This window comes from Thalassophryne amazonica, chromosome 1 (assembly GCF_902500255.1).
Source record: "Thalassophryne amazonica chromosome 1, fThaAma1.1, whole genome shotgun sequence".
Classification (NCBI taxonomy): Eukaryota; Metazoa; Chordata; class Actinopteri; order Batrachoidiformes; family Batrachoididae; genus Thalassophryne; species Thalassophryne amazonica.
This window is the reverse complement of record NC_047103.1, coordinates 73,829,695-73,853,308: the sequence shown is the minus strand read 5'-3', so window position 1 is coordinate 73,853,308 and position 23,614 is coordinate 73,829,695. Positions and strand designations below refer to the sequence as shown.

The window sequence follows — 23,614 nt, the reverse complement described above, 5'->3', positions numbered from 1 at the left end:
GGGCTGCAGAGAGGACTGGGTGGCGGTCGAAGGCGGGTGGCCCGGCGGTCCGGTCTGCGCTCACAGCCTCTGGCTGTCGGGACGTGGAATGTCACCTCGCTGGGGGGGAAGGAGCTTGAGCTTGTGAGGGAGGTTGAGAGGTACCGGCTAGAGATAGTCGGGCTCACCGCCATGCACAGCTTGGGCTCTGGTACCCAACTCCTGGAGGGGGGCTGGGCGCTCCACTTTTCTGGCATTGCCCAAGGGGAGAGGCGCCGTGCGGGGGTAGCACTGCTTATTGCTCCCCAGCTCAGTTGCCATGTGTTGGATTTCACCCCATTGAACGAGAGGGTCACGTCCCTACGCCATCGGGTTGGGGGCAGGTCTCTCACTGTTGTCTCGGCCTATGGGCCGAATGGCAGTGCAGAGTACCCAACCTTCTTGGAGTCCCTGGGAGGGGGTACTAGATAGTGCTCCGACTGGGGACTCCATTGTTCTCCTGGGGGACTTCAATGCCCATGTGAGCGGTGACAGTGAGACCTGGAGGGGGGTGATCGGGAAGCACGGCCTCCCTGATCTGAACCTGAGTGGTGTCAAGTTGTTGGACTTCTGTGCTAGCCACAGTTTGTCCATCACGAACACCATGTTCAAGCACAAGGGTGTCCATAAGTGCACGTGGCACCAGGACACCCTGAGCCGGAGGTCAATGATCAACTTTGTAGTCGTACCATTTGACCTTCAGCCACGTGTCTTCGACACTCGGGTGAAGAGAGGGGCTGAGCTGTCAACCGATCACCACCTGGTGGTGAGTTGGATCTGCTGGGAGGGGAGGAAGCCGGTCAGACCTGGCAGGCCCAAATGTATTGTGAGGGTCTGCTGGGAACGACTGGCAGAACCCTCTGTCTGCGAGGTCTTCAACTTCCACCTCCGGGAGAGCTTCTCACAGATCCCGGGGGAGGTTGGAGATATGGAGTCTGAACGGACCATGTTCGCCACCTCCATTGTCGATGCGGCCGCACGCAGCTGTGGTTGCAGGGTCTCTGGTGCCTGTTGCGGCGGCAATCTCCAAACCCGGTGGTGGACGCCAGAAGGTGGACCCTGACTGGGGATGTTGTCGGGTGGTGGAAGGAATACTTCGAGAATCTCCTCAATCCCATCATCACGTCTTCCGAAGAGGAAGCAGAGACTGGAGACTAAGAGGCGGACTCATCCATCACCCAAGCCGAAGTCACAGAGCTGGTCAGAAAGCTCCTCGGTGGCAAGGCTCCTGGGGTGGATGAAATCCATCCAGAGTACCTTAAGTCTCTGGATGTTGTGGGACTGTCTTGGTTGACACGTCTCTGCAACATCGCATGGCGGTCGGGGACAGTGTCTCTGGATTGGCAGACCGGGGTGGTGGTCCCTCTGTTTAAGAAGGGGGACCGGGGGGTGTGTTCCAATAACATGGGGATCACACTCCTCAGCCTCCCCGGTAAGGTCTATTCCAGAGTACTGGAGGGAGAATTCGACCGATAGTCAAACCTCGGATTCAGGAGGAGCAGTGTGGTTTTCGTCCTGGTTGCGGCACATTGGACCAGTGCTACACCCTCCATCGGGTGCTCGAGGGTTCATGGGAGCTCGCCCAACCACTCCACATGTTTTGTGGATCTGGAGAAGGCGTTCGACCGTGTCCCTTGAGGCACACTGTGGGGGGGTGCTCCGGGAGTACAGTGTCTGGGGTCCTTTGTTAAGGGCTATCCGGTCCCTGTACGACCGCAGTAGGAGCTTGGTTCGCATTGCCAGTCGTCAGTCAAACCTGTTTCCAGTGCACGCCGGCCTCCACCAGGGCTGCCATTTGTCACCGGTTCTGTTCCTTATCTTTATGGACAGAATTTCTAGGTGCAGTCAGGGTGTAGCGGGGGTCCGGTTTGGGAACCACAGAATCTCGTCTCTGCTGTTTGCGGACGATGTGGTTCTGTTGGCTTTATCAAATCAGGACCTTCAGCGTGCGCTGGAGCGGTTTGCAGCCGAGTGTGAAGCGTCCGTGATGAAAATAAGCACCTCCAAATCCGAGGCCATGGTTCTTGACCGGAAAAAGGTGCTTTGCCCTCTTAAGGTCGGTGGAGTGTCCTTGCCTCAAGTGGAGGAGTTTAAGTATCTCGGGGTCTTGTTCACGAGAGAGGGACGGATGGAGCGTGAGATTGACAGGTGGATCGGTGCAGCATCTGCAGTGATGCGGTTGCTGTATCGGACCGTCGTGGTGAAGAGAGAGCTGAGCAGGGAGAAAAAGCTCTCGATTTACCGATCGATCTGCGTTTCGACCCTCATCTATGGTCATGAGATTTGGCTCATGACCGAAAGAACAAGATCGCGAGTACAAGCGGCCCACATGAGTTTCCTCCGCAAGGGTGGCTGGGCACTCCCTTAGAGATAGGGTGAGGAGCTCGGAGTTGAGCCGCTGCTCCTCCACGTCGAAAGGAGCCAGCTGAGGTGGCTTGTACATCTTTTTTGGATGCCCCCTGGACGCCTCGCTGGAGAGGTGTTCCTGGCACGTCTCATCGGGAGGAGGCCCCGGGGAAGACCCAGGACACGCTGTAAGGACTACGTCTCGCAGCTGGCTTGGGAACTCCTCGGGGTTCCCCTAGAGGAGCTGGGGGAGGTGTGTGTGGATCGGGACGTCTGGGCGGCTTTGCTTGTGCTGCCGCCCCTGCGACCCGACCTCGGATGAAGCGGAAAAAAATGGATGGATGGGTGGATGTTTGAGGGCTGAACTGTGGTCTGAGGGCTGTGTGGTTTTACTTTTGTGCAGCCATTAAAAGTTCTGACCTGCTCATTTCCTCAGTAATCGTGGATTAACAGGATCTAACATATTGAACCTACTGATAGGTGCTACAAATGCTAACACTTTTAGTTCCAAAAAATACATCACATAATAATTTCACTCGCTGCAAATATGCACATAGGTCTCAGAAGATCACGAGCATGAAAGTCGTTAGTGTTGTGTGATCGTTGCTGTTCTCCATTCTGTTATGTCACTGCAGCTGCTGAAGTCCTCTACTCATATCTGCGTTGCTTTGAGTTTCATGCTAAAAGTTAAATAATGAGACTAGAACCACTGCTTCTGACTGTGACACGTATTATTTGTAAAGTTATTGATTTCATTAATTCAACATACAAGTATATATTTATGACCTGTAAATTATACACCGATCAGGTGGTAAAAGTGGCCACTCTGGTATCAAACTGGAGTCTTTCCAGAACATAAGACCAGCGTAACCCCAGTGTATGAAGCTTTGTGAATAGTGGTGGCATTCACAAGCACCATGGGTGCAAATTAAGGTATTATTTTATCACCAAACCGATGCGTGATACATTCAGTATACAACCCCAGTTCCAATGAAGTTGGGACGTTCTGTGAAATGTAAATAAAAACAGAATACAATGATTTGCAAATCCTCTTCAACCTATATTCAATTGAATACACCACAAAGACAAGATATTTAATGTTCAAACTGTTAAACTTTATTGTTTTGTGCAAATATTTGCTCATTTTGAAATGGATTGCAACATGTTTCAAAAAGCTAGGACAGTGGTATGTTTACCACTGTGTTCCATCACCTTTCCTTCTAACAACATTCAGTAAGCGTTTGGGATCTGAGAACACTAATTGTGAGTGTCCTGATTGGGTATAAAAGGAGCATCCCCAAAAGGCTCAACTGTTGACAAGCAAAGATATGGGCGAGGATCACCACTTTGTGAACAACTGCGTGAAAAATAGTCCAACAGTTTAAGAACAATGTTTCTCAATGTTCAGTTGCAATGAATTTAGGGATTCGATCATCTACAATCCGTAATATAATCAGAAGATTCGGAGAATCTGGAGAACTTTCTACACATAAGCGGCAAGGCCGAAAACCAACATTTAATACCTGTGACCTTCGATCCCTCAGGCTGCACTGCATTAAAAACAGACATTGTGTAAAGGATCTTACCGCGTGGGCTCAGGACACTTGAGAAAACTATTGCACTTGAGAAAACTTGCACATTGACAAGTGCAAGTTAAAACTCTACCATGCAAAGCGAAAGCCATACATCAACAACATCCAGAAACGCCACTGCCTTCTCTGGGCCCGAGCTCATTTGAAATGGACAGATGCAAAGTGGAAAATGCTGTGGTCTAATGAGTCCACATTTCAAATTGTTTTTGGAAATAATGGACGTCGTGTCCTCTGGACAAAAGAGGAAAAAGACCATCCAGATTGTTACCAGCGCAAAGTTCAAAAGCCAGCATCTGTGATGGTATGGGGATGTGTTAGTGCCCATGGCATGGGCATCTTAGACATCTGTGATGGCACCATCAATACTGAAAGGTACATCCAGGTTTTGGAGCAACACATGCTGCCATCCAAGCAACATCTTTTTCAGGGACGTCCTTACTTATTTCACAAAGACAGTGCCAAGCCACATTCTGCACGTATTACAACAGCGTGGCTTCATAGTAAAAGAATGCGGGTACTCGACTGGCCTGCCTGCAGTCCAGACCTGTTGCCCATTGAAAATGTGTGGCACATTATGAAACGCAAAATATGACGATGGAGACCCGGACTGTTGAACAACTGAAAGTGTACATCAAGCAAGAATGGGAAAGAATTCCACCTACAAAGCTTCAACAATTAGTGTCCTCAGTTCCCAAATGCTTATTGAGTGTTTTTAGAAGGAAAGGTAATGTAACACAGTGGTAAACTTACCACTGTCCCAGCTTTTTTGAAACGTGTTGCAGGCATCCATTTCAAAATGCAAGTATTTGCACAAAAACAATAGTTTATCAATTTGAACATTAAATATCGTCTTTGTGGTGTGTTTAATTGAATATAAGTTGAAGAGGATTTGCAAATCATCGTATTCTGTTTTTACGAGGTCTATTAGAAAAGTATCCGACCTTATTATTTAAAAAAAAAAAACGTATGGATTTGAATCACGTGTGATTGCGTCAGACAAGCTTGAACCCTCGTGCGCATGCGTAAGTTTTTTTCATGCCTGTCGGTTGCGTCATTCGCCTGTGAACAGGCTTTGTGTGAGGTGTGGTCCACCCTCTCGGCGGATTTTTATTGCGAATAAATGTCTGAACGATTTGGAGCTTTGCTGCATCAATTTTTTTCCAGAAACTATGAGAGACCTCCAGGTGGGCACCGTTCGAAAAATTAATATGGCTTTCAGGGACGATTTTATGGGGATTAAACAGATTACGGAGTGTTACTGCCGCTTTAAGGACTGCCCACAACTCCTGAGAGCGCGGCGGGCTCGCAGCCCCCATCGACAGGCTGACCCTCCGCTGAAACAACCAGATCATTTCCAACGTGAAGGCTTTGTTGATCCGGGACCTCGTCTGACTTTCACAAAAAGGCAGAAGATGTGGACATCAGCAGTTTTTCAGCACATTCCACCGTTACAGGAGTTTTTTTCATGGAAAGAAAAGCAGACGGACGCACCACGGAACCGTTCATTACGCGGGACAAAACCACCTCGGTGTTGGTCTCACAGGATGGCTTTCAGGTGGATTTCAGACGGATTCCGGTTGCTTTCCAGTCGTGTGAATATCCGATTGTGATTGTGCATGAGCTGGACATGCCAGAACATGTCCCGTGAGGCTTCATCATGGCTTTGCTTTGCGCCGAGCGGCTGCACCGCGACGCGAGGAACTCCTCCGCACGTCTGTCTTAATGTGCCGAAAAAGTCTTGATATCCACGTCTTTTCACAATTCCTGTGCTAGTCAGATGACATACCGGATCAAGACAGTGTCCAGTTAAAAAATAAAAGGCACATTTCACTGTTACAGGAGTTTTTGTCATGGAAAGAGAAGCGACTCCACCGCGCGTCGCAGTGCAGCCGCTCAGCGCAGAGCAATGCCATGATGAAGCCTCACGGGACATGTTCTGGCATGTCCAGCTCATGCACAATCACAATCAGAGTCTAAAATCCACCTGAAAACCATCCTGTGAGACCAGCACCGAGGTGGTTTTGTGCCGCGTAATGCACGGCTCCGTGGCACGTCCCTCCGCTTTTCTTTCCATGAAAAAAAAAACTCCTGTAACGGTGGAATGTGCCAAAAAAGTGCTGATGTCCACATCTTCTGCCTTTTTGTGAAAGTCAGATGAGGTCCCGGATCAACAAAGCCTTCAGGTTGGAAATTCTGGTTGTTTCAGCAGGGTGTCAGCCTGTCGATGAGGGCTGGGAGTGCTCCACGCTCTCAGGAGTTGTGGGCAGTCCTTAAAGTGGCAGTAACACTCCGTAATCTGTTTAATCCCCATAAAATCGTCCCTGAAAGCCATATTAATTTTTCGAACGGTGTCCACCTGGAGGTCTCTCACAGTTTCTGGAAAAAAATTGATGCAGCAAAGCTCTAAATCGTTCAGACATTTATTCGCAATAAAAATCCGTCGAGAGGGTGGACCACACCTCACTCAAAGCCTGCTCACAGGCGAATGACGCAACCGACAGGCATGAAAAAACTCACACATGCGCACGAGGGTTCAAGCTTGTCTGACGCAATCACACGTGATTCAAATCCATATGGTTTTTTAAAAACATAAGGTCGGATACTTTTCTAATAGACCTTGTATTTACATTTTACACAACGTCACAACTTCATTGGAATTGGGGTTGTATAAATAAGTCACATTATTTCATTCATTTATTTAACTGCTTATCCGGGTCTGGGTCGTGGTGGCAGCAGCTCAACCCATAGTTCCCTACCCTTTGCCAAGTCCACTCACTCTTCCCGAGGGATCCCAAGGTGTTCCCAAGCCGGCGGGGGAATATAATCTCTCCAGCATGTTTTGGGTCTTCCCTGGGGGCCTCCCTCCAGTTGGACGTGCTTGGAAGACCTCCTTAGAAAGACGATTGGGGGCATCCTCACCAAATGCTTGAACCACTTTAACCAGCTCCTTTTGTCATGTGACAGTCACATCACCAGCTGAGTGTACACATGATCTGACAGTCCGTTTCACCTGGCACAGCCTGTCGATGTGCGCTCTGTGCGCTCACTGAAGCCCATCACTAAGGCGGTATATGTTTTTTGTGTTTAATATATTTATTAATTTTCAAAATGCAATACAAAAATAGGAATAGGAAAAAAAACACCCAACCATAACACTCCTGTTCACTGTCAATCAGATAAAATAAAGATTTTACATCAATACAGAATAAGATCTGTCATAACTCATTCAGCCAAAGAATGCAGAACAAATCCAAATGTCACTCCTGCACCTGTGTAGACAGTTGGTCAAAAAAAAATGTAAGAAAAGGCTTCCAAACTTTATAAAATTTCATTTTAGAGCTCCTCAAAACAAATCTTATCTTTTCCAATTTAAGATGAAATAATACATCTTTCATCCAGTGTGACACTGTGGGTAGGGCAGCATCCCTCCACTTCAGTGTCAGGCATCGTGCCAACAATGTAGAAAGACCCCCTGCCGGTAATGCCAAACCATCAGTGTTAACCCCAAATAAAAATAAAAGTGGATTGGGTAATATTCTTACCCCATATATGCAAGAAAACACCTCCCCAAAATTGTTGTATCTTGGGCCAAAACATATGGATCAAAGTGGCCTCTGCCGATTTACATCTTTCACAAGTTGGGTCCATTTGAAGGTACATCTTTGCCAGTTTTGATTTACTAAGATGTATTCTATGCACTATTTTAAACTGTATAAGGCAATGTCTTGCACACATAGAAGATGAATGGATATTCCTTAGAACTTTATCCCAGTCTGATTCAGAAATATCAATTTGAAAATCCTGTTACCAGGATTGCTTAATAACTGTCATAGAAGAGGAACCCAAATGTGAAATCAAAACAAACATTGCAGATAGTCTTTTTCTTAACCGGGTGGAGCCTGTAAATTCTTGAAAAAATGAGAGGCAGATAGATTATATTTATTAGTCAACTGTTCAAAAGAGGCAAATGTGTTTTCATTGAACAAGTCTTTTAAAAATTTCAGCCCTCACCTCTGCCAGCCATGAAATGTGACATCATGTAGTGAAGGAGAAAAAAAAATTAGATGCTATTGGGAAACCGAGACTCAAAATGTTTTCAAAACTGAAAGCAAATTTTAATAGGATTATCAGTTGTCAAGCTTTTTGATGACTGGATTGATGCTCCAGCAACAGACAACAGCGAGAAAGAGCCAAAAGGAAGTTTCTCCATTTTCACCCATACAGGTCCACTGTCATCATGCTGATAGTGCATCCAATAAGATAGACAGCATAAATTGGATGCCCAGTAATAGTAACGGAAATTCGGTACAGCTTGGCCTCCATCTTGTTTTGATTTCTGCAGATGTTCTTTACGTAAGCGTGGCTTCCTATTCTTCCAAAGAAATGACGTAATTGCAGAGTCCAGTTTCTTAAAATAGGCATTTGGAATGTACAACAGGAAGGCTTTGAAATAAATAGAAATATCTAGGTAGTACGGACATCTTTACCACATTCACTCTCCCAACTGAGTGGAGAAGCGGCAACCATTTTGATAAATCTTGCTGTATGTTGGGCAGACCATCGGAGCCAGTGAGTGACTAGGTTGTAATGATTTTATTGCTGCCATGATCTCCTGCTGTTGTAAGGGTGCATCCAAGGCATAGCGCTTGTCTGGAGACAATATTGGAATCTTTAGGTCTCTAAAGAAATCAGAAAAGATTGGGATTATTGGCGTTTTCAGAGCTATACAAATTATAGTAGTCGTGCTGGAAAGCATCATTTATCCCCTGCTGGTCCGTAACAGTCCCTCCATCCTGGGACATAACCCCGTTAATAGTTTGCTTGGCCCTTGCACATTTCAATTGCCTTGCCAAAGTCTCCACAGCTTTATCTCCGTGTTCCTAAGTGTCACTCCGGTTTTTTACCAATAAATATTCTATAGAATGTGAGGTAAGCATGTCATATTCCACAACAAGTTTCTAATGTTCTTTATATAAATCTTGAGAGGGATTCTTGAGTTCTTATTATCTAAATCTGATATTTGCTTTTCCAAATCTTTTTGTTTAAAGACAGAGACACATTTCTTATTAGCTGTAAAGGATATCACCTGACCGTGAAGATAAGCCTTAAGAGCCTCCCAGACAGATGAAATGGAGACATCTGGTGTCATGTTAATTTCTGAAAACAAGGAAATTTGATCAGAAATGAACTTTGTAAAATTCTCATCACTTAACAAAAGAGAATTAAATCTCCAGAGCCGTCTGAGAGACTCCACATCAGATGTGTTCATTGTCAGTAATAGAGGCGCATGGTCAGATATTACAATAGGTTGATAATCACATGACTTAACATGACAGGTTAATTTGTTATCAGAAAAAAAAATAGTTGATTCCACTGTAGGTTTGATGAGCATTTGAAAAAAAAAAAAAGTATTGTCTGCGGGTGTTTAAAAAAAAAAAAAAAAAAAAAACAGATATCTGAAATGGAAGTTGATTTTGTAATTGAATATCTAGTTCAAACAGATGATCCATCCATCACAGGGTCCAAGCATAAATTAAAGTCACCTCCCATAAAGGTAAGTGGGAATCCAAACAGGGCAAAGATTCGTGAAAAAAATTGGGGTCATCACAGTTTGGGCCGTATATATTAACTAATGAAACATAAAGATTGAGAAGTGAACCTGTTACTATAATATAACAACCGCTAGAATCAGCCAGGGTTGAAGGAGTAAAAGGAACTCTTTTGTTTATCAATATGGCAACACTTCTAGCCTTCCCTGTAAAAGTAGAATGAAAAAGCTGCCCCACCCCACCAGATTTCAAACAGGCATTATCTGCATTTTTTAGATGAGTTTCTTGAATAAAGGCTATACCAGCACCCATATTTTTCAAATGAGTGAGAACCTTTTCTTTTAACAGGGTGGTTCAAGCCTTTAACATTCCAGGTGACTAAATCAACAGAAGTAGTCATTGCAATCATATGTCAAAAAATATAATTATAATAAATTGAAAAACACACCAAAACTGTGTCCATTATCTCTAATATTGACTGACTGATCAAATAAAGAAAACATAAAACATTTGTCTCATAGCGTTGACAGTAGAACACAAAAACCCTCTCATGAACCCTCTGAACCCCCAGGTGACACTAGCTGTTGGAACAAACAGCACACCTGCCCTCTCTAACTGAAACACTTCCATAACTGTCCTACCTTAAGCTCCTTAAGGCAGCATAATAACAAGGTAAAATAAACACACCGGCAGTGTTAAACCAGTTAACCCCGTCATTCAAAATATGTGCAAATACTTACATCGGCACTCCAGCAACATGGCTGTATATATAGGTTAGGTGACTAGCATTGGAAACAGTATACCACTATAACAGTCATCAAAAATAGTTTCACGCTTCACCCACTTCAAAACAGTTCAGTCTGCCTTGAAATCTTCCACAAACTTTTCCACCTCAGCTGTAGAGCCAAACGTGACGCGCATGCCATCGGCTTTAGTGATGCGCAGCCGCGCCGGGTACTGGAGCAAAGGTTTCAGACCCCCCTTGTACAAGTCTATCATTACCGACCTGTACTCTCTCCATTGGTTAACCACCAGAATCCATCCAGAATGGTTTGTCCATATACTTTAGGTCGCTTCTCCTCCTGGCCTCTCCTATCAGCAGCTCCTTGTTTTGGTAGCGGTGGAAGCAGACAATGACAGGCCGAGGCTTGCCTCCGGGAGCCGGTTTGGGGGCCTAAATACGGTGTGCACGGTCCAGTTCAGGAGGAGAAGGGAAAATAACCCTCCCAAAAACATCTTACAACTGTGAGAATAACTTGGAGGGTTGTGAACCCTCAATACCCTCTTGTAAACCAATAAAGCGGGCATTACACCGTTTGTTCCTCGACTCAGTATCTGAAAACTTAGCCTTTAGCTTCTCATTAGCAGTCCATAGTGACTCACAGCTATCCTCTACTTTAGCAAAGCGCTCATGAAGGGTTTCCACATTTTCTTCTAGAGATTCCAGATGCTCTCCATGGTTATCCGATGCCTTCTGAAGTCCATCCAGTTTTTTATGCACATCATCGAAAAAGCTGTGTTTTAGCTCTGCCAATAAAGCCGTTCTGTGTTCGGCTAGCAATGCTGTTTGGTCAGCTTTGCTAACACTAGCAGGAGTGTTAACAGCCTCAATCTCTGCTGTTTTCTCACTCGACTTGGCAGACATAGGTGACATGATGGGATGTTTAGAATAACTAAGAGCCGTGGGAGCTGAAGAAAAGCGTGACTCATGCTTGCCAAACCGGAAGTCCATGATATAAGTTTTTATGTATTTCCACGTCAGGACAGCAAGCACACACATGCGCCTCACGGTGTACATTTGTAAGGTCATGTCCTTCAAAACACGGTGCGTGTTTTCCAGCTGTGACTCGCTGTCCAGAGATCTCAACAACTGCTGCTGTTTTCAGACATGTCCACCTGTCCGTTCAGCCCACAGGACAAAGTCTCTGTTTCTGTGTTATGTGATCATTTATTTTAGTTATTTGTTATGTAATTGTGTATGTAGTTATTGTAGTAATTATTTATATATCCGGCTGGACATAATAAGACATAATGAGAGCACACTGCTTCATTCATGTCATTTCATGACTGTATGTCTGTGACCATGGGTCATATACAGCAGTGTTTTTCAACCTTTTTTGAGTCGCGGCACCCTTTTTATATTTACAAAATCCTGTGGCACACCACCAACTAAAATAATATTATAATGCTATTACCTCTGGTTTTGCGCAAAACCCAATTATCGCAATAGAAAATCGATACAGAAAACATCGCATTTCGAAAATCCTCAAGCATTTTGCGCTCTGATCTCAAGTAGGGCTGTCACGATTAGAAATTTCTGGAGACGATTAATTGTCAGACAAATAATTGCGATTGACGAATATATTGTCTATTTTTTTTCCCCCCTTCTTTATATTCTACTATTGTAGTATAATTACACAACTCTGGAAGAACGTTTGGCTTCTGTGAGTGGAGAAACTGGGAATGGTGCAACATTTTTATTTTTATCTTCATTTTACATACAGTCCCAACTTTTTCTGATTTGTGGTTGTTTCTGTTGCATTTCTGAAATTGTTTCTCCTCATCAGTCACGTTTTGTGCTTAAACACTACATTAAGCTCAAGACTGAACAAATAAATACCTTTGGAAAATAACAGCTGTTAAAGTTCAGAGTTCTCACCTGCTTTTTGTGATCTGTGCATCTGAACATTTTTTTTTTGTGTGTATCATTCATATTCTCATTTTTTAAATATGTTTTTAAAGATATTTGACCGTTTATTTCATCTCATGATCTCATAAATTCAGCATACGTCCTGTTCACACCATGTGCGCGTGCACATGGTGTGAACAGGACGTTAACGGCAGAATCACACCTTTAGAGAAAGTTCAGAGAGAAGTAAAAGCTTCACGTTTTCGTTTTGTTAACATGTTCACTCCATTTAAAATCCTCTCTCTGCTCCGCGCTCGCTGCGCACTGAACGTGTCGCGCCTGCATTCAGGAATCTCCCTCACCCACCCCCTCCCCTCCCTCGCAGTCTGCAGCCTGTTAACTCCGCGCGCATGCACACACAGACACACACACCGACAGCTCCGCATTTTAGACGGCTTTTGAAGGAGACGGCACTGTTTTAATCGGCCGTCAGCCTCCTTGTTATTGTCCCGCCTTAAGACGAGAGCGAGGCTGCAGCACAATGACGTCAGATTCTGAGTCGTTTTATGCTTTGTGGATAAAATAAATAATTCACGGTAATCGCGAATATGAAAAATACCCACGGCACCCCTGACGATCGATCACGGCACCCTAGGGTGCCGCGGCACCCCGGTTGAGAATCACTGATATACAGAGGCACAGAGGGATCATACATGTATTGTCCGCTCGATAACAACATTACATATTGGAAATTGCAGTGTTGTTTATGGGTTTTTGTCCGTCTGCAGTTCGTTCGCTGCAATGTAGCTCGGCACCTAAAAGGTAAGTCCCTTCGGCTGCTCCCTTGTTTGCACTCAGGGTCGCCACAGCAAATCGGCATGTTGAATTGGCACAGGTTTTACCCCGGATACCCTTCCTGGTGCAACTCCACATTATATGGAGAAATGTGGCAGGGGTGGGATTTGAACCCGGAACCGTTTGCACTGAAACCAAGCGCATTAACCGCTTGGCCACCACCCCAGCTCGGCACCTATTGCTCGCAAAAACTTCATATTTGGTGAGTACATGCCTTGGAGGAGTAATGAAGCAAGCATAAGTAATGAAGTGTAGCAAATGTGTATCCTTTTTAGTTCACTGCAATGATGTTCTTATAGATATGGTCTGCTCCCAGACCACCAATAACCAGCAAAAATCTATTTAAGCATAAAAATTCAAAAAGAAAAAATAATATAGCACCTTCAACTGCACCACAGACTAAAACAGTTAAATGTGGTCTATTAAACTATTAAACATTAGGTCTCTCTCTTCTAAGCCCCTGTTAGTAAATGATATAATAATTGATCAACATATTGATTTATTCTGCCTTACAGAAACCTGGTTACAGCAGGATGAATATGTTAGTTTAAATGAGTCAACACCCCCGAGTCACACTAACTGCCAGAATGCTCGTAGCACGGGCCGAGGCGGAGGATTAGCAGCAATCTTCCATTCCAGCTTATTAATTAATCAAAAACCCAGACAGAGCTTTAATTCATTTGAAAGCTTGACTCTTAGTCTTGTCCATCCAAATTGGAAATCCCAAAAACCATTTTTATTTGTTATTATCTATCGTCCACCTGGTCGTTACTGTGAGTTTCTCTGTGAATTTTCAGACCTTTTGTCTGACTTAGTGCTTAGCTCAGATAAGATAATTATAGTGGGCGATTTTAACATCCACACAGATGCTGAGAATGACAGCCTCAACACTGCATTTAATCTATTATTAGACTCAATTGGCTTTGCTCAAAATGTAAATGAGTCCACCCACCACTTTAATCATATCTTAGATCTTGTTCTGACTTATGGTATGGAAATTGAAGACTTAACAGTATTCCCTGAAAACTCCCTTCTGTCTGATCATTTCTTAATAACATTTACATTTACTCTGGTGGACTACCCAGCAGTGGGGAATAAGTTTCATTACACTAGAAGTCTTTCAGAAAGCGCTGTAACTAGGTTTAAGGATATGATTCCTTCTTTATGTTCTCTAATGCCATATACCAACACAGTGCAGGGTAGCTACCTAAACTCTGTAAGTGAGATAGAGTATCTCGTCAATAGTTTTACATCCTCATTGAAGACAACTTTGGATGCTGTAGCTCCTCTGAAAAAGAGAGCTTTAAATCAGAAGTGCCTGACTCCGTGGTATAACTCACAAACTCGCAGCTTAAAGCAGATAACCCGTAAGTTGGAGAGGAAATGGCGTCTCACTAATTTAGAAGATCTTCACTTAGCCTGGAAAAAGAGTCTGTTGCGCTATAAAAAAAGCCCTCCGTAAAGCTAGGACATCTTACTACTCATCACTAATTGAAGAAAATAAGAACAACCCCAGGTTTCTTTTCAGCACTGTAGCCAGGCTGACAAAGAGTCAGAGCTCTATTGAGCCGAGTATTCCTTTAAGTTTAACTAGTAATGACTTCATGACTTTCTTTGCTAATAATTTTAACTATTAGAGAAAAAATTACTCATAACCATCCCAAAGATGTATCGTTATCTTTGGCTGCTTTCAGTGATGCCGGTATTTGGTTAGACTCTTTCTCTCAGATTGTTCTGTCTGAGTTATTTTCATTAGTTACTTCATCCAAACCATCAACATGTCTATTAGACCCCATTCCTACCAGGCTGTTCAAGGAAGCCATACCATTATTTAATGCTTCGATCTTAAATATGATCAATCTATCTTTATTAGTTGGATATGTACCACAGGCTTTTAAGGTGGCAGTAATTAAACCATTACTTAAAAAGCCATCACTTGACCCAGCTATCTTAGCTAATTATAGGCCAATCTCCAACCTTCCTTTTCTCTCAAAAATTCTTGAAAGGGTAGTTGTAAAACAGCTAACTGATCATCTGCAGAGGAATGGTCTATTTGAAGAGTTTGTCAGGTTTTAGAATTCAGAAACAGCATTAGTGAAGGTTACAAATGATCTTCTTATGGCCTCAGACAGTGGACTCATCTCTGTGCTTGTTCTGTTAGACCTCAGTGCTGCTTTTGATACTGTTGACCATAAAATTTTATTACAGAGATTAGAGCATGCCATAGGTATTAAAGGCACTGCGCTGCGGTGGTTTGAATCATATTTATCTGATTACAATTTGTTCATGTAAATGGGGAATCTTCACAGACTAAGGTTAATTATGGAGTTCCACAAGGTTCTGTGCTAGGACCAATTTTATTCACTTTATACATGCTTCCCTTAGGCAGTATTATTAGACGGCATTGCTTGAATTTTCATTGTTACGCAGATGATACCCAGCTTTATCCTCCATGAAGCCAGAGGACAAACACCAATTAGCTAAACTGCAGGATTGTCTTACAGACATAAAGACATGGATGACCTCTAATTTCCTGCTTTTAAACTCAGATAAAACTGAAGTTACTGTACTTGGCCCCACAAATCTTAGAAACATGGTGTCTAACCAGATCCTTACTCTGGATGGCATTACCCTGACCCCTAGTAATACTGTGAGAAATCTTGGAGTCATTTTTGATCAGGATATGTCATTCAAAGTGCATATTAAACAAATATGTAGGACTGCTTTTTTGCATTTGCGCAATATCTCTAAAATTAGAAAGGTCTTGTCTCAGAGTGATGCTGAAAAACTAATTCATGCATTTATTTCCTCTAGGCTGGACTATTGTAATTCGTTATTGTCAGGTTGTCCTAAAAGTTCCCTGAAAAGCCTTCAGTTAATTCAAAATGCTGCAGCTAGAGTACTAACGAGGACTAGAAGGAGAGAGCATATCTTACCTGTATTGGCCTCTCTTCATTGGCTTCCTGTTAATTCTAGAATAGAATTTAAAATTCTTCTTCTTACTTATAAGGTTTTGAATAATCAGGTCCCATCTTATCTTAGGGACCTCATAGTACCATATCACCCCAATAGAGCGCTTCGCTCTCAGACTGCAGGCTTACTTGTAGTTCCTAGGGTTTGTAAGAGTAGAATGGGAGGCAGAGCCTTCAGCTTTCAGGCTCCTCTCCTGTGGAAGCAGCTCCCAATTCAGATCAGGGAGACAGACACCCTCTCTACTTGTAAGATTAGGCTTAAAACTTTCCTTTTTGCTAAAGCTTATAGTTAGGGCTGGATCAGGTGACCCTGAACCATCCCTTAGTTATGCTGCTATAGACTTAGACTGCTGGGGGGTTCCCATGATGCACTGAGTGTTTCTTTCTCTTTTTGCTCTGTATGCACCACTCTGCATTTAATCATTAGTGACTGATCTCTGCTCCCCTCCACAGCATGTCTTTTTCCTGGTTCTCTCCCTCAGCCCCAACCAGTCCCAGCAGAAGACTGCCCCTCCCTGAGCCTGGTTCTGCTGGAGGTTTCTTCCTGTTAAAAAGGAGTTTTTCCTTCCCACTGTCGCCAAGTGCTTGCTCACAGGGGGTCGTTTTGACCGTTGGGGTTTTTACGTAATTATTGTATGGCCTTGCCTTACAATATAAAGCACCTTGGGGCAACTGTTTGTTGTGATTTGGCGCTATATAAATAAAATTGATTGATTGATTATAGTCTTTCCATTTGTTCCATAAAATTCAGAACACAGATCAGTACACTAAGGACCGGTGAACAGGCTGAAGTAAAATAAAGAGATACTAAAATTATCAATGAAAGCATACAAAAAAAATTTATGTAGTACTTTAGGTAGAAATTTTTACAAACCGCTCTACATAAAAATACAAAGGCACAACAGTGACACTTGTCCATATTAACAATTTAAAATGTGAACTATCAGGTGCAAATAAAACATACAAACCAACAATATGCACACATCTTACAATAGTGTTCAGAATAATAATAGTGCTATGTGACTAAAAAGATTAATCCAGGTTTTGAGTATATTTCTTATTGTTACATGGGAAACAAGGTACCAGTAGATTCTCACAAATCCAACAAGACCAAGCATTCATGATATGCACACTCTTAAGGCTGTGAAATTGGGCTATTAGTAAAAAAAAAAAAAAAAAGTAGAAAAGGGGGTGTTCACAATAATAGTAGCATCTGCTGTTGACGCTACAAACTCAAAACTATTATGTTCAAACTGCTTTTTTAGCAGTCCTGTGAATCACTAAACTAGTATTTAGTTGTATAACCACAGTTTTTCATGATTTCTTCACATCTGCGAGGCATTAATTTTGTTAGCTTGGAACCAAGATTTTGCTCATTTACTACTGTGCTTGGGGTCATTGTCCTATTGAAACACACATTTCAAGGGCTCTTCAGCATAAGGCAGCATGACCTCTTCAAGTATTTTGACATATCCAAACTGATCCATGATACCTGGTATGCGATATATAGGCCCAACACCATAGTAGGAGAAACATGCCCATATCATCATGCTTGCACCACCATGCTTCACTGTCTTCACTGTGAACTGTGGCTTGAATTCAGAGTTTGGGGGTTGTCTCACAAACTGTCTGCGGCCCTTGGACCCAAAAAGAACAATTTTACTCTCATCAGTCCACAAAATATTCCTCCATTTCTCTTTAGGCCAGTTGATGTGTTCTTTGGCAAATTGTAACCTCTTCTGCACGTCTTTTATTTAACAGAGGGACTTTGCAGGGGATTCTTGCAAATAAATTAGCTTCACACAGGTGTCTTCTGTCACAGCACTTACAGGTAACTCCAGACTGTCTTTGATCATCCTGGAGCTGATCAATGGGTGAGCCTTTGCCATTCTGGTTATTCTTCTATCCATTTTGATGGTTGTTTTCCGTTTTCTTCCACACGTCTGTTTTTTTTTTTTTTGTTTTTTTTTTGTCCATTTTAAAGCATTGGAGATCATTGTAGATGAACAGCCTAGAATGTTTTGCACCTGCGTATAAGATTTCCCCTCCCCACTCAACTTTTTAATCAAACTACGCTGTTCTTCTGAACAGTGTCTTGAACGTCCCATTTTCCTCAGGCTTTCAAAGAGAAAAGCATGTTCAACAGGTGCTGTCTTCATCCTTAAATAGGAGACACCTGATTCACACCTGTTTGTTCCACAAAATTGACAAACTCACTGACTGAATGCCACACTACTATTATTGTCAACACCCCCTTTTCTAATTTTTTTTACTAATAGCCCAATTTCATAGCCTTAAGAGTGTGAATATCATGAATGCTTGGTCTTGTTGGATTTGTGAGAATCTACTGGTACCTTGTTTCCCATGTAACAATAAGAAATATACTCAAAAACTGGATTAATCTTTTTAGTCACATAGCACTACTATTATTCTGAGCACTACTGTATGTCCATGAAGATCGTGTCAGAGTGTAGTGTTTAAGTTTTGCTCAGTATTGTTTCGAGCAGGGGTGGGCAATCATGTGCCATGAAGGGCCAAGACACTGCAGGTTTTCCTTGCTACCAATCACCTCAGCAGGTGATTTCATTGACGATCAGGTGTTTATGTTCAGAGAAGCTCATCAGCCACCCACCTGCTGAGGTGATTGGTTGCAAGGAAAACAAGCAGTATCTCGGCCCTCGATGCCCACCCCTGGTTTAGAGGTTCAAAAGCAAGTCAATACATTTTTGTTTTTCTTAGTTGATCCCAACTTCTACAGTAAAAACCTGCTGATGCTCGGGAAGACCTACATGGCTTTAAATGACCAGCAGAATGCTCGACTCTGGCTGACCAAAGCTAAAGAATATCCTGCTCGCACCTGGGAAGATAAAGAGGTACAAATACTCAATGACACACTTTACATTTAGAGAGCACTCTGTTAAGAACACATGCAGTCATCATGTCTTCTACACAAAAGACAAATCATTACTAGACTATACGCAACACAGTTGTTTCTGTGTAGGCTCTCAGTTGTCCAGATGGTTTCCATAGTAGAGAAGCTTGAATCTTAGACTGGACTGGGTTGCTTGACGTGAGGACGTTTCGCTTAAAATCGCAGAAGCTTCCTCAGCTGAAATTCTTGCTCTGGAAGTCTGACTTCTGTCTGATTCTTGTAGAGACAAATAAACAGAAGCCAATCAAAAGCTGGAGTTTTAAACCTAACCAGACCCCTCCTACTGAGAGGCAGACTGCTATAGGCTAGTGACTAAACAATAGCTCTAATTAGCAACTGTTGTGCTCTAGTTAGGACTCTCCTAATGACAGGGCAGCTGTCCCTCCTAATGATGGGATGGATGCCTTTCCTGATTGCTCCCTTGATGACTCTCCTGATGATGTGAATGACTCATTACCATGAACAAAAGACTGAAACTCCTTTGACCTGAGTACCCCATTGTAAACAGGGGATAAAGCGTGTCTCAGACCCCCTCCCCGGTTGAGGCTGGGTTTCAAACGTTTCACAAAGAATGCCTCCTTGACCCCTCTCTCAAACCATTTCTTCTCTCTGGCTAATATTTTAACTTCCCTGTCCTCAAACGTGTGGTTAGTGTCTTTAAGGTGGAGATGAACTGCAGACTGAGGTCCACAATGGGGTACTCAGGTCAAAGGAGTTTCAGTCTTTTGTTCATGGTAATGAGTCATTCACATCATCAGGAGAGTCATCAAGGGAGCATCCATCCCATCATTAGGAGGGACAGCTGCCCTGTCATTAGGAGAGTGCTAACTAGAGCACAATAGTTGCTAATTAGAGCTATTGTTTAGTCACTAGCGTATAGCAGTCTGCCTCTCAGTAGGAGGGGTCTGGTTAGGTTTAAAACTCCAGCTTTTGTTGGCTTCTGTTTATTCGTCTCTACAAGAGTCAGACAGAAGTCAGACTTCCAGAGCAAGAATTTTAGCTGAGGAAGCTTCTGCGATTTGAAGCGAAACGTCCTCACGTCAAGCAACCCAGTCCAGTCGAAGATTCAAGCTTCTCTACTATCAATGCCGTTGTTGTTTTCATGTCCTGCACAAATTTTCCTTCGGTCCCAAATGTACTTTTACTCAGCTGTGCGTCCATGGGTGTGTCTGTCTGCTAGTGAGGTGTGGTATTTTGTTACACTTTGCATTTTAGACCACCTAAAAGCAGGTCTGAAGTCTAATGCAGTGACTTTGTGGCATTTTTTGAGCATAACATTCAGATGCACCTTAAATTTGCAGGTTAGCCACATTTACACTCTGCATATAGCAAATAGCCCATAATAGGAATGTGTAACTGTAACACACACACACACACATAACTAATGAGATATTTACAACTTTGGTAGCACTGGTTTGTATTGTATTTTAAGGCTGTTTTCTCTTTGTGGTGGGTTGGGGGGGGTGGATTAAAGACTTAAAGGCATGCAGGTTTGGTGAATTGGAAACTTTATAATTGCCCAGGTCTCCCTTACAAAAGAGATCTTGATCTCAATGGGACTAAGCTGCTTATTAAAGATTAAATTAAGTTTTCACAGGGGGTCCAGATCACCACATCATTATGACACGTAATTGGCTGTGCTTTAGTACAAAACACAGTACAAACTCTAAATCACACACTCAGATCTTATAACAGACAAAGCTGACAGATGGACAGACAGCTTTCAACTTACCTTTAAAAAGTAGTGCAGGTGACAGGTGTCTGTTTGGCCATTCTGTGTGTGTGTGTGTGTGTGTGTGTGTGTGTGTGTGTGTGTGTGTGTGTGTGTGTGTGTGTGTGTGTGTGTGTGTGTGTGTGTGTGCGCGTGTGTGCGCGTGTGCAGTTATGGCAAGTCCAGTCACAACCTGACCTTATGTACACACCTTGTGCAGAATAACAGGTGTTAAAGAAATCAGTATTCACAGAACTGCCATGGAATTTTCCAGTGTAATGTCTCTGTTGCCGTGCGTATGCTTGCCTTTCCTGCACAAATTCTTTTTCTCACCACAACAAATCCTCTCCAGACCTTTCACTTGCATCCGTTCAGTGCCACTGCACTCTGTTACCTGCAATCTCCTGCTTAAAGAGGATGACTGGTGACATTTGAAAGTAGAACTGCATATTTGAACATATATCTGCACCAAGAACTAACAGTCTGCCGTCCATCAGAGCCCGAGAGTTTATTAGTGATCATTCTCCCCCATCGGGATCACCACCAAGGTTAGGATTGGTTCTCTCACCAATCTAGTCTGATGAAGGGGAACAACCTGCCTCCTTATTGTCAGTAAAAGTTATCCAAAAATGCTGTCTTCATCTGCAGCATATTGTTTTAATATCATCTTCTCCAGAAGAAGTATAAAGGCGTAAATAAGTTACTGATTGCTGCCATACTGAGTGCTCACAACTACACAGGACCACTTAACTCATGCAGTAATCACACCAGTTTTTAGATGACTGAACATAAATCCAGATTTTGTACCCTGCAGGGTTTTATAGTAAAGAATCTCAGCAATACGTCCCGTACAGGCAAAGAGAAACTGCTGCAAAAAGTACTGCAGCGAACATTGTATTTATGAAGTTTAATCTTATTTAGACCACTAGTCTGAAGTTGTAATAATACTTCATCTTGTGCATCAAACCGGAGTTGATACAGGATTTGTTTCATCAGCAGTCTGTGTGTTTAAATTTGTTCCTCTGCAGGCCCACAAGGAAGCCGTGGACCTGCTGAAGAAGCTTGGGTGAAGACTTCATTTTTGCTGAATGGAATGTGGCTGCCTTTCTGACAATGTTCCAGCTGAATTCATTCTTTGTCTCTCAAAGGGCAATTTATGCACAGCAGGAATACACATACATAAAAACATCATAAAACATACAATGCAAACCACACAACAACAAAACAGTACAACTGCAAATATAAAAAGAGGTACAAACCAAGCAGCCGTAGTAATAAATAAATGAAAAGTCAGTGGTACACTGACCAGTCTTGTCGAAACATTTTTTTGCTGTTTTACTTTAAGGTTTTACCACTGACTGATTTGCACTTCACAGCCACCGTACCATGACACAAACATTTCAAATTTGGTGGCTTGAGAGAAAAGAAGGGAAAGTCAGTGGTATTACTTGGAAGTCTTATCGAAAGGTGTGTTTGGTGTTTTAGCTGTTTTACTTTGTTTTCATACATTCTAAAAAGTCATTCAGTGTCTTTTTATATATCCCAGTAAGAAACAGCTGTACTGCCTGAACAAAATCTATGAAAGATATTCAGTTTGATTGAGTTGGATATACAAATGAAATGCCTAAAAGTTTAACATGTATTTTTAACTGAACTTTACATTAATTTTTGAAGTTATTTCATTGAAATAAATTAGCATTTGGTTAACAAATTATATTTTTGTAATATCTTTAATTTGTTTGGTCAATTTCATTCAGAATATTTGGAAAGGACTACTTATACTGATCATTTTTACTTTGATTTGCCAACATCATCAAGTATATTTAAAATATTTAGCAGCTCCTTAATTTACTCAATATTTATAAGTGTAAAAATGTTTAACCAGACACAATTAAGTAGAGCACAGTTAAGGTTTTTAGAGTCGAATGATGTGAAAATCGGGTCACTCGATTGGCTGTGTTCGTACACGTGACTTTCGCTACACTCCTGCCGCATTAGAGCTGTAAATGCATGCACCAATCACAGACGGGGACTCACACAGTTTAATTTGCATGCAGTGTCACTGCACACGCTGCATGCAAATTAACTGTGTGAGTCCCCGTCTGTGATTGGTTGATGGTCTCTTGGGCAGAAACAAGCTGTGTGTTGTCATCAGACCTTTTCTGCATAAACAACACACAGCGTATCGTCTACGCTGCTTTAAAATAAAAGCTCTCTGTCTCTCTGTGTGTGTGTGTGTGTGTGTGTGTCTGATCAGACCTGTGACTCTTTAAAATAAAAGCGCACTCGCTGCATGTCGGTGCGATCATCAGATGACCTGATCGACCAGGTCTGATCAAATCAGCGGACCTGATTGGAGCAACTGGAGGTTTAAAAGTTTAACGAGTCACAGCATTTTGTTCAGGGCAGCCTTTACCACAACCAGACTCGGCAGCATCTGGACACAAAAAGTGATCCACGAAGAAAAAAAATAAATAATAATAATAATGTTAAATGATTCTGTTTTTGAACCGCACCACACCATGCAGTAGAGAACAGAGCGCACTTCCACAGAGGCAGAAAATAGCACTGAACTGGTTTAATAGCGGCATGGTACACTCGACTGTGTGCACACATTAAAATGCGAACACACACAGCTGCAAGTATGAACGAACACTGAAAAAAGGCTGCGTACACGCGTATTTCAGGCGTTATTTAAATGAAACACAAAGCCGCAATGAGCAGCTCTACGAATACTCCAATGTGAAAGGGGCTTCATGCGGCATGTATTTGACTCATGTTGTGTGAATCTAAATACCGTATTTTCCGGACGATAAGTCGCACCGGAGTATAAGTCCACCAGCCACTTTATCCATTATAAAGAAAAATAAACCATAAATAAGTCGCACCGGAGTATAAGTCGCACCAGCCACTTTATCATTATAAAGAAAAATAAACCATAAATAAGTTGCACTGGACTATAAGTCCCATGGACATACAGGTATGTTAACTTAACATGAAAAGTTCAGAT

The 23,614-nt window shown here is 42.7% G+C and overlaps 1 protein-coding gene across 1 annotated transcript in view; it reads left to right on the top strand.

Moving 5' to 3' along the window:
• The window catches only part of LOC117511803 (regulator of microtubule dynamics protein 1-like), an 88,692-nt gene extending 66,064 nt beyond the window's left edge, over positions 1–22,628 (top strand). Inside the window, exons 9-10 of the mRNA XM_034171721.1 lie at positions 18,701–18,834; positions 21,633–22,628. Of these exons, the coding sequence (XP_034027612.1) occupies positions 18,701–18,834; positions 21,633–21,674 (176 nt within the window). The 3' untranslated portion in view covers positions 21,675–22,628. The remainder of the gene's footprint in view (positions 1–18,700; positions 18,835–21,632) is intronic.
• Positions 22,629–23,614: the final 986 nt, after the last annotated feature.